This window comes from Falco naumanni, chromosome 5 (genome assembly GCF_017639655.2).
Source record: "Falco naumanni isolate bFalNau1 chromosome 5, bFalNau1.pat, whole genome shotgun sequence".
Lineage (NCBI taxonomy): Eukaryota > Metazoa > Chordata > Aves > Falconiformes > Falconidae > Falco > Falco naumanni.
The window spans coordinates 83,294,141-83,306,307 of record NC_054058.1 but is presented as its reverse complement, the minus strand read 5'-3'; the positions used below and the strand labels follow the sequence as shown (position 1 = coordinate 83,306,307).

General features: G+C 38.5%; 1 protein-coding gene across 1 annotated transcript in view; it reads left to right on the top strand.

Annotated features, from left to right (window-relative positions):
• CADPS2 (calcium dependent secretion activator 2) overlaps positions 1–12,167 on the top strand; it is a 321,648-nt gene that overhangs the window by 132,556 nt on the left and 176,925 nt on the right. Inside the window, exons 4-6 of the mRNA XM_040595763.1 lie at positions 1,639–1,719; positions 3,871–4,107; positions 8,217–8,338. Of these exons, the coding sequence (XP_040451697.1) occupies positions 1,639–1,719; positions 3,871–4,107; positions 8,217–8,338 (440 nt within the window). The remainder of the gene's footprint in view (positions 1–1,638; positions 1,720–3,870; positions 4,108–8,216; positions 8,339–12,167) is intronic.

Below are 12,167 nucleotides of genomic sequence, written 5' to 3'. Positions count from 1 at the left end.
TACAAATTTGGGAACTTACTTGAAATACTGTTGTTGTATTCTGAAAACCTAAAATACTTGCTTTCATTGAGAACACTGTTCCCATTTATGCTCCCAGTCAAACTAGCAGCAGTTTTACAGACACGCTTGGTGGGAGGACTTTTCCAGTCTGGAACATGACCCATCTTTTACTCTCTAGCTTAAACTTGAGCCTCCTTTGGGGACACCATCAGCTTCTGTTCTCTTGCTTTCTGGTAGTCTGGATCAGTTCCTGCAAGGAACTTGTGAGACGCCAGATTGCACAGGTGACAGATTGCATGTTCTGTCGTTGCTTCCGTACTGGTGGTGGAAAACTCTTCATCCTGTTTCTAAATGTGGTCAGATTTGCATTAAGCATAATGCTGCAATTGACCTGTAAGCACTGGATAGTGTCTTTTTAATTATCCCTTTTTGTAAGTTGGACTTTGAAAGAAAAAAATGCCCAGTTTTCAGAAATGCTTTAGTTCAATAAGATTTAACAAATTTAGTTAAGGAGCATTGCAAAAGAGATGGTTTATGTATTTGGCCTGATGCACTAAATAGCAGTTTTACTTAAAAACCTTAGTTTTATGTAATGAATCATTTACCAAACTAATCGTGCGTTCTGTAACTGAAGATCTCATTTAATTAGAGAACTAGTTTTTGCCAGTTTACATCCCTAATCAATTTAAGGCTTTTTTAGTGACGAGTAATTCAGGTATCCTTAAACCTTGGCTGCATACTAAATGCACTGGAGTTGTATCAGCATGTTGCATCGTGTCTGTGGTTAGCCCTAGGGGCAGAGAGAGCCCTCCACTGGGACTCTGTCCTTGCTTGGCATTTTTCCAGGTAAGAAGGCAGGTTGTGCTTGATCTCTTCCAGAAACATCCATCTTCTTCCTCTTAACTGGCTGTGCAGGTCAGGGCACTGAGGTGAAGCCCTGCTTCTGCAAACTCCCCACCGCTCCCTTAATAAGTAAACAGGTGGGAAATGAGTTGGGGAGTCTCCTTTCTGTTGAGACCTGGCTGCTCTGTTGAGATGAAGAGATGCATCCTTCCCCTTTACCTCCCTGATGGAAGTCAGATGCTTAGCCATCACTGTTCCCTAAGTATGAAGATACTGGAAGCTCAAAAACTGGATATGCCTTGATGCGAGTAGTTGGCCAATATTTGGGGAAAAGAGCTATGCAAATGAGATAATACCACACTTGGAAGGCACAGCCACACAGCTTTCCTTCACTATACCTGTGTATTCCTATATAGGAACTCGTGGCACCAAAAAGCAGATTTCCTTGCAAACATTTTCTAAGCTAGTCTGCCAGTCCAGTTTTCTGCTTCATGAAAAAATGTTTTCAGCTGCTATTTTCATAAGGAAATAATACTACTTCTGTTTTGCTTAAGTATTAAAAATTCAAGGGAATGCTGGCTACCCTTCAGGGACCCTGACTGCCATGGGTAACTGGTGGCCCAAACATTCTTTTCATCTTGGTAAGACTCAAAGCCATGTATTTACTTAGTGTTTCACTGGTTTTAAGATGAAAAGGGTGAAATTAATTTCGCTTTGTTTTTTACTGCATTACTTGCTATAAAGTTAAAATATAATGCACGTTTCTCACAGTTAACTTTTTGTTCCCTGTCCAAGTTGGATAATGGAGATGAGCAAGCAGCCCAGATCAGACGTGAACTAGATGGACGACTGCAATTGGCAGAACAAATGGCAAGGGTAAGTGTCTGCTTTCACATACCAAAAGCATATCTTTATATGAGATTGAGTGGGATGATACTTAGTGCATGTTTCCAGTCTCTGTTTTTAAAATTAAGCAGAAGATCATTTCAACACAGTCAGGCAGATGCAATTCTTTCTGCTCTGAGTATCTGTATCGACAGGGGTAGGGAGAAAGCATAACTTGGTTTTGGAAAATCATATGCTGTGTGATCCTATGTTTCCTTCATCAGCAAGAACAGTGGTGAAGTAAAGGGTATGTTATTTTCACATTTGGGTTTATGTATTTTGGAACTAAAATGTCATCTTTTATATGCACAAGTGCTTTGTGCTTTGCTTAGGGTATAACCATAACGTTTATGTCTTACTACAGGTTATACATGATATACTTTTCAAGTATATATAATATATTTTACTTTTACAGATTTAAGTTCATAATGGTTATATTAGTATTGCAGATAACAAACCATGAGTGAATCTTGTAGGTCAAAGTAGTGATGATTGGGTAAATTAAAATTTTTTTTGTACATTTTTGAAAGTCAAGCCTATTTTTCTCTCCTACAGCTTGCATTTTATTTGAGTGGACAGGATTATGCCCTTCTATATTAAACATCACAGGTGGTGTTGGCATTGTCCCTGGCCATATCTTACTAAATTTTGGGGAAAGACTCCTTTGTCACAGAAGGGCAATCTCAAGTCTCTTCAGTCTTCTGTGAAGCCTGGGCTTACAATCAAATTTTTCCAATAACCCTGTGTTTGCTCTATTGTCCTCTTGCTTTTAGCTCCAAAAGTTACAAAATATTGGAAGGATGTATGTTATGCTCTGTGTGCAGAAAAAAATTGTAGTATATTAATATAATGTCAATTGTAAAGCAGTTAAGATTTGCTTGTTTCTTTACAAGGAAAAAATTATCATTTACGACTATGAAGTTCATAAATAACAACCTGGAGGTCTAATCTTCCTCAAAAGTAAAATGCTGTCCATAATAGTTTCAAATTAATTTTAAATAAAGTGAAAATTATGAGCACTATTTAAACCATATAAATCTTGTTCATTCTGTCTCTGATGTACATACACTGCACAGCTATAGATTCTTTAAAGAAAAATTTATTAATCCATTTTTTTACCCAAACCTTTACTTGAAAATTTTCGTGGTTGCCACAGTGTCAACTGCACAGTTTTGCACAGAATAAGGAACTCCATGTCCTGCATGGTACATCCAAGTCACAAATCAGAGTTTTCATATATCTCTTTTAAACTACTTAAGATGCAGGGGGGTTTGTGGTGGACTTTGACAGCTAGTCCTAATTCTAGGGTCTGTGAGAATGATTAAGGTCATTTAAGTCAAGCAATCAAATGCTACAAAATATGAACTTTATTCTTGGAGATCAAAACCAAGCTCCTCAAAAACCTTTTAGATCCTAGATTATGTTTTCTAGTATCTTTGTGGGTAAAGAATAGGGTACTCAGTATTCAATAGTGGGAGAAACTGCATAAAAGTGGCTCTGTACATGTTCATATATATGCATTATGTATGTTTACATGTTCCCTCTTTGTTATAAAGACAGTAATTAAAAAATATTATCAAACTCCAACAGAGAAAAAAAGTTATTTTTAAGTTCTAACAGATATGTTTAAAATAATCCCATGTGTAGTAATTCAGTGTTACTTTCAAAATGAATAGCCTATTATTAAAAATGGAAGTAAACAATGGCAGGAATGTCATGTCATGGTTGTAGTTTAACAGCTTTGTGTTAGAAGCATGGATATGATTGACTTCCTATTGGAAGCGTGGGAAATGATTGAAGTAACAAATTTGTTAGTGTATAGTTTGTTTCATCATTTTATGAAACATTTGAAGGTAACATCAAAAGTATATTATCAATTGATACACTTAAAACGCGTGTATTAGAAATATATGTACATATACAACCTGGGTTTACAGTTGAATGATTCTAGGGGGCAGGAGGTTCCATTTTTACAAATGCCTTCCCATTACTCTTTTGAAGATATAAAAAGAGACAGTGGAATTAAGACTTTTCTTTTTATTCAATATCTCTTAACTGAGAGCAAATCATTGAATTAACACGATGTATTATGTGGGATGATATTTTTTTTTTCTCCCTAACTTTTAAAATATATCTTCCAAGGAAAGAAAATTCCCAAAATTTGTAACAAGAGAAATGGAGAGCATGTACATAGAAGAGTTGCGGTCTTCAGTGAATTTGCTGATGGCAAATCTGGAAAGCCTTCCAGTGTCTAAAGGTGGGCCGGAATTTAAACTGCAGAAGTTAAAGCGATCACAGAATTCTGCATTCTTGGACATAGGAGATGAAAATGAGGTTCAGCTGTCGAAGTCTGATGTGGTCCTCTCCTTCACATTAGAGGTAATCAGATATTTCACAGAAAACCTAACAGTTTGAATTACTAGAACATCTGTCTTGATACTCACTTGTTATTAGTCCTTCCTTTATAATTTGAAAATTTATGTTAGAGAAGTAAATTATTCTTTGTTCCTTTGGTAATTAGGGGTTAGAATGCAGCTATATGATGCATTTTCCTCTTGCACTGGTAGTTGCATTTGGACCCACACAGCAATGTGGCCAGTTGAATCTCCCACACAAATGTAACTTTAAATGAATACCAGTACATTAAATGCCCAAGTGTATTTTTGAACGTAATAATGAAACACTGTTGTTATCAGGAACTCATTAATAGAATTTTACAAACAAATTGTGTTTTCTCACTGAAAACATTTAGAGAAAAACAAAACCAAACCAAAAATTTACTGGTGGTCATAGCAAGAGTTTTTAAATTTCTGCATTTTCCTCAAGAAACTAGCTCGTGTTCACTGAGATTATGCAGCAAGTCTGGTGTACAGGTGTGGAGTCTTAAACCATATAGAGCTCAACTGACCTCAAGAGGAAACCACAAACAGTGCTAGTTACTTAAACATAGCTGGTGACAGCATCATAACTCAGGTCCAGTTCCGAAAATGTTTGTATCAGGGAATGCTGATGTCTCTTTCAGTAATAGAATCAAAACATTTCCAGAGTGTGTATTGTGTATTTGTTGATCAGAAGGTGCCACGCTTGTGCTGTGCACTTGAAATGGCTTTAGTTTATTTAAGACAACAGCTAATGTTACAGAATAAATATTTCAACTGTTAAATGACTTAAAAAAGCTTTGTCTTTTAAACAATGCTTTTTCTTAAGGGAGACAGGCATCTGCTTTTTTCATGTAATGTTGAAAATTCAGATCAATTTTTGTCTCCCATGTCATCAATATACACATAGAATTTAAAAAAATGTCAAAAATGGACAGATGAAAAAGTTTAAATCCTTTGTATAACAGAGAAATTACTTATACCTCTGTATGCAATTTTATTATAGGAGCTAATAATGTGAAAGCCCAACATCAGATTTCGTAGGAAGATCCATCATTCTATACGCCAAAAAGTATGAGTTCATCAAGCATGTAAAGCTGGAGTGCAGGCCTTAGTACCGAAGTGCAGGAAATGATATTTTTATAACTCTTGTGCTGAATCCTGTATGTCTCCATCACATGTGCTGTGTCTGCCTCAAGTGGTATACCAGCCCTGGAATGGCCCATAAACAGCAATACCAAAAAGCAGTTGTGAAGCACCCAAAAAGTACCTAAAAATTTTTTGTTGATAATGTTTTCTGTCTTCAAGAAAGTTTGCTTGGTGAGGGATGTAAGAAGAAAAGCTTTCGCTGTGCCTCTAGAGAGAAATACTAAGTGTGTACTAAATATCATGTGATATTTGGGGGAAAAACAGATTAAGATGGAAACAATGATGAAATGAAAAATGACAGGAGATACAATCTGCAGTGGATTTGGAAAATTTTGCTTTGTTTACAGCCCTTCCCCTCTCATACCAGAAATGTAGACTATACGATTTGGTGAACTGTGCTTTTTTTTTTCCACCCCTGTCCCGCCCATCACTGATGAAGAAAACATAAAATGTTCTGCAAGGTTGGTAACGTAGCGTTCATCCTTTGCAAAGCACAGAATTAAAGTCTTACTCTATATGTAGCAGTTTTTACAAGGGCAAATTTTCATTTTAAACATGACATTACCCACATAAGTTGAGTTTCTTGCTGGACAAGTATGTGCCTATCTTACTCTTGGGAAGCTAAATCTCAGAGGACACAAGTGCAAAAGGAAACAGCTGAACTGATAACTCATTTAGACTGAAACGTGGACCACCTGCTTTCGTTCTGTGCAGATGTGAAATAATAAAAGCTGATTGCATTTCCTTGGAGATAGAATACTTGATTTTTGGAACATGTGAGGTCATGTGTGCACAATTCCGTATTTCTTGAACATGTGACATATCCAGGTCATGTCTTGTGTGGTGTGACTTAACTAAGTTGTAGAGTAACCAGCAAAATCCCAGCTGAGGGTCGCTGCACAGGCACATGACATCTACAATATGTCTAAACGTTAGGACAGAGTATAAGAACTCAATCGTAATTTCTTGGTAGGGGGGAATGTGGCTGGAGTTTGTGCTGGCACTGCATGTTATTAAGACAGAACAGGAAAAGTTGTTAGTAACATTTACAATGTACTGGAGGGAGTGGACCTTGCTGGCTAAGGTCAGAGACCCCCTTGCACATTACTGCAAGCAACAGTGACTGGTTTTGCAAGTTAGATGTTTCCTAACCGTAGCCTGTTGCAGAAATTTCTAAAATAAATAAATAAAATATCAAAGGAGTAGGAGAGTCTTAATCACTTATGATGTTCAGCTGTTGGACAGCTTCAGAAATAGACGAGCAATATTTAGGAAGCTGTTTATCAGCTAATGAGCTAGTAAGTCAGCTAGTGGCAGTTTCCTTCCCCACTAAATGCAACTTTTTTCCATTGCTGGAATCCAGATTTGCTACCAAAGACAAATATACTGTGCAATAAAATTGGAAACTCAAGGAAAAGAAGTAACATGAGAATGAATAAACATGAAGGCTGCATTCAACAAGGACATAGGTTTCACATGTGGGAAGACTGTATAGGCAGTATTAGCTGGAAGGATCTCTAATGCAGTCTCTCAGTGATCATTGATCATTATAATAACTGCTTGAATTCCTGGACCACAAAAGATGGGGGAAACAGATGATTATGTCATCCTCCCTGAACTGCTGTTGTTATTTATAAAGCATAATAGGCAGTGTTGATAATTTATGTGTAATGTTAAAATGTTTTAAACTATCAATGACTGTCATCTCACTGTAATATTACCAAACTAGCAATTTTACGAGATATCTATTACTAAGATTCTGGGAGTTTTAAAGTACAAAGGATTTTATAACTAGGGGTAAAGTCTGGCTTAACATACTTGAATTGAAACAAACAGGCAAATATGCAAAAAGTTTATTAGTGAAATATTTTAGTAGTTCCTTGCTGACTTAAGAAACCAATTGCCTCTAATAAGAATAAAAGTAGTCATTACTTTTGTCACCTTTAAAACAAACAAATACTGGTTTTCATGTGTAGTTTAGCTGAGGACAGCTTCTCTGCTATTTAAACTAACTGTGTTTTTCCCAGTTTCTTCTCATAGGCCCAAATGGGTCTGGAAAGAAAAGCAGCTTTTCCAAAGCAAGCAGGGAAACCTGACTTTCTTCTCAAATCTTCTCTGAATTAGAAACATCTGAAGTGTAAAAATTCCAATAATTTCACACTGTGACAAACTGTAAGTCTTATAAAAGGCAGAGAGCATTTGAAGTAGGGCTGCATTTGGCTCGTATGAGCTATAACTGAATAGTTTAGAGGAAAAAATACGGGATCTGCCAAGCTCAGAATTTCCCTGGTAAGGATGTTTCTCAGGGTGCAGATGGTAGAGGTGGCTTTTTCCCTTTCTCTTCCCCCCTGTCCCCATATGCATGCTGAACCTGACTGCAAGTACTGAGCCAGGAGAAGGGAAAGAGGTAGGTAGTGGGGAAAAAAAAAATACAGCAGCTGATAGCGATGCTCCGACCTGCCTCATGCTCATCACACCACCAAATCGCTTCTGAGATTCAGGGGTTGCAACGTCCAGTGCCACAGCACCATGATTAACCTCTCAAGATGTGATCAGTGTACTTACTCGTCTTGTTTACATCCAACTTGGTAACCTATTCATTCTATAAATACATATTTACATGATAGTTTAAAAGATACATTTCCTCATGTATTAAGATTTAGAATTATATTTAGACATTAGTCTCAAATTCAACTACTAGCATTTAAATTATGATTGGAGTGAGGTGTTGGTTGTTGTCCAAGTAGAAACAGCAAAAATTTCAATTCCTACTATATGTTGTTGAAAGTGGAAAAAGAAAGCAAAATTAAAACTCTTCACCAGCTGTGAAGATTTGAGTGAGTGGGGTTTGGGGGTATTATTTATTATATTTTTTTTTTTACCTGTGTGGAGCTTAGTACTGCAATAGCTGTGCTACGTAATGTTTTCTGAAGGATAAACTATTTGCTTTCTTTTCATCAGATTGTTATAATGGAGGTACAAGGTTTGAAGTCAGTCGCTCCCAATCGAATAGTCTACTGCACCATGGAAGTGGAAGGGGGCGAGAAGCTTCAGACGGACCAAGCAGAAGCTTCCAGGCCACAGTAAGTCACTCTGTTAATGCTGTATCCAGCATCTCTTTCCTTCATACCATGGGAGAACCTACCTATCTTTACAGTTTTTACAATTAAGTTAGCACTAGGTTATATGAAGATTTGTCCTGGGTAGTTATCTTAAATTGTTTCTGGAAAATGAAAATACAAATAATAGCTATTTATGGTGAAGTAAAGTACAAAGTGTGAGTGCTGTCCAAATGAATGTCATTGAATGTATGTGTGAGGAAAAGAGCTAGAGACTGCATCCTCTGAAAATACCAGCCTCTCGATGGACGATAGCCTGAGGTGGTTTTATGTATCCTAGGTTAATGTGCAGGTGGCCTTGTGGAGTGTAACTTGTCCAATTGGTGGAAAATCAATACTCAGTAATCAATCTTGAAAAAGCTTACTCACCTGCTGAGCCTATTTCATTTTAAATTATAGGATCCACTTCTTTCAATTAATTTTTGAGAGAGGCAGTCTGCAAACTGACTTGGAGGGAATAACTCTTGTCATCTGTAGTTGAACTAGTCAGAGTGACAGAGAAGAAGAAAATTAAGTGTGGGGGTTTTGGTTGATTTGTTTGACCTACACGCTGAATTCACACTTTTCTCTCTGTTAAAATATCATTTGGAATCTTTTGTAGATAACTTTCCAGACAGCGTGCTGGGGTTTCACTAGCACCATAGTGTGCCTTGGGAAAGACAATTTAAAAATTGCAGTTGCTACAGTCTCTGAGAAAACATCTTCAACAGAGTTGGGACGGTAGTTTGTATTCCATTCAGACCACAAGTACAGATTTCTGTTAGGCAAAATTATAAGCACAGAGTTTTATCTGTCCCTTCTGGGGTTGGGAGGAGGAGGAGGAGATCTAATTTGGTAGACTTTCTCCTAGTTGCAGCAAATTTCATTGGCAAGTAAGCCAGCAGCCTGCTCCAGTAACATATTCAAACAGCTTTGCAGAAATCTGAATATGTGGGACAAGATGTCGAATTCACTTGCCGCAGTCCCTGGCTGTGTTCCTTCTCTGGGACACAGGAATGCTCAGTCTTGTCATTTACACGTAGTACGCAAGGAACTTCTAAAACCAACAGCAGCGCAAAAGACATACAGATGTGTGCGTTGAAGCAAGGTCATAAGTGTGTGTGCAACATCCCCTGCTCATTTGTGGACCTGTCGGGGCATTCTCTGGTGGCTTGGAGTCCCATGAGACTCACAAGGTTTTCTCATGGAGGGCACATCTCCAAGCTGTGCTTTGTCTTCATGCTCAGGGTTGCTCTCAGGCTGTGCCCTGCAATGAGTGCCTACAACCTTTGCCTGCTGTCACAGTCAAGGTTCCTGTTTCTTCTGATGGTGTGTCTCTCTTTTTCCTCACCCTTGAACCTGTTAGCTTGTGTTTTAAAGACTCAGTTAACCTCTGATGTCATCGGTATGGGTCTTCAGATCTCCCTGAATCACATAGAATACACCAATTCTTGAGTTTCGGGCACAGTTATTCTCTTTCCAGAATTCAGTCTGTAGATGTTAAGGGGTTTGTTTCTTTCTAGTACTTCCAGATATGGTGAACAAAACATGGTAGGGATGGGTCATGGTCAGTTCATGGTTTACTTATCACATACTGAGGGCTGCAAGTTAAGGTAAGGGTCGTAAAACCAGTCAGAAGGTATACGTTGTGTGCATACATCTGATAATAACAGATTAATTGATTTTCCTACCTGACAAAGTAGAAACTTTGTGAAAAGGAAGTTTCAGAATAGATGGAGTCAATATGAGAGCAACTGGAGTGTTTCTAGGAAAAGGGCTGATGCTAGGACCTGCTTTGATCTTGTAAACAATGTAGTGGGTTTCAGGCTCCATAGGTAGGAGTTGATTGAATATGGGAGAAAGACAGGTTACGGGCTATTCCGTGTATGTTGTATGAAACAGATTTATATGGATTTGTATGGAAAAAAAGTATGCATCTTTAGGAAGTGGATCATTGAGAGATGCCCTGAACCATACACTAGAAGGACAGGAATGGGAGTTACTGGTGCGGTTTACCTGCTGTCCTGCAAAACAGTGTCCCTTGAAAGGGCGCAGCTGATGGAGGTCTAAAATCTGTCTGGTTCTTGTGCTCTTCTGAGTTGTACTGCTTTCCATTTCTGGTAAGAGTAAGTATGAGACACTGGCATAGAGCATGATTATGAGCATATAGGGACATGTCGTTTGTGAGCATATACAGAGATGTAGTTTGAGGCAATGAAGGAGGATATTAAATTAGACAAGCATGAAATTGGCAAATTATGGGCAAACAGTAAAGAAGATGGAGGAAGCTGCCTATGGAATGGGAGATCCTTTACTCCACAATTCAATTCTTCTGTTAGGGCCAAATCAGGTTTTCTTGACAGTAGCAATATTGCTTTGTTTTGATTGGTGGCAGAAGGAACTAAGAGGGCTTGGCAGGGTTTAATTAGAAAACTAGACTGGTGGAAGAGAGCCTAGGAAGTAGTTACAGGTGGGGAGGAGTCAGAAGGCTTAAGGTGTCTCTCTTTCTTCACCCCAGCCTGTGTCCAGTCCCTCTGAGATCTTTCTTACTTTCATGACCAACACACCCCTTGCCCCACACAGTCATCCATCTCCTCTTGCCCCCCCCCTTCTTCTTCCAGCACTCGTCAATCACTGTTCTCTGATAAGGACCTGCTGGGATGATGGGGAGGGAGGGTCAGTCACTGGGTGAAGGGTTGGATGTTCTCCTGCAAAGAGGAGATATGGGAAGAGGTGGAAACAGAAGTGACTTTCTGCTCCTGTTGATGAAGAGAGATGCCTCCTTTCCCCCTCCATCGTTGGCAGCAATGGGCAAAGTCATCTAAGTATAGACCAATGACCAGCTGGGCAAGCACAGCCAGTCCACCTCTTGTGTGATACAGGAGAAGAAAGCTGTTGGCTGCCCTAGGCTACTGACTACTTTGCCTGCTGCTGGAGCTGGCTCCTTACTGGAATAATCTTCAGTACTGTCATTCTGATATGAAGGAAAATAATCAGTGAAGCTGGAGGAGAAAACACAAAACTCATTGCAAAAAAAAGAAAAAAAAATCAAGAACTGTAGTTCAGTCCAACTCTTCAAATCACTAGCAGTAACATATTTGCACTGACAATCCCAGATAAATGAGAACATAACTTCAGGTTTTACATAGGACGTGCAGCTAGAAAAGTGTAGCAAAGCTCTCATACTAAGCGTAGAATGAGACAGTGATGAAAAGTGAATGATTACCACCAGCCTGCTGTGGGAGACTGCTGGCAAGAGCTCCAAATCATGCGCTTGTCACACACATTTTCTGTAGTTGGTTTATCGTTTTGAACTGGTAGCTGCATTTGTGAGAAGGAGCAGTATAAAGAATTATTTATGCCTATTTTTTGCATCTGTGAAACATCACTGTGTGCAGTGCAATGCTGCTACTCAGAAGTTTCAAAAGCTTTGACAGTGAAAGCGAGGAAACAAGATACTCGGGCAAATGCTTCAGAATGGAGTGCAAGCAGTGTGACCTTAGAGTGGAGATTAATGGAAGCATGAGTCAAGTGGAGCCTTAATTCAGAGTTTATCCGCTATTCCAAAATGTTGAATATTTTCTCAGTTATTTTTATGGATATGTATTTAAGTATTCCTCTGAATCCCTGAACGCTACTGTAAGAGTAATAAGGAAATTAGAAACAATATTTTTTCTTGAAAGGGAGAGACCTAAAGAGTCCCAGAGAAGAGAGCACGCTTTTTATCAGTAAGGAATATTTTCTAGTTTCTTACAGCTTTTAACCCCTGTCTGCTTTCTCGTTCTTTGAATAATAATTTTGTGAGTTTACACTG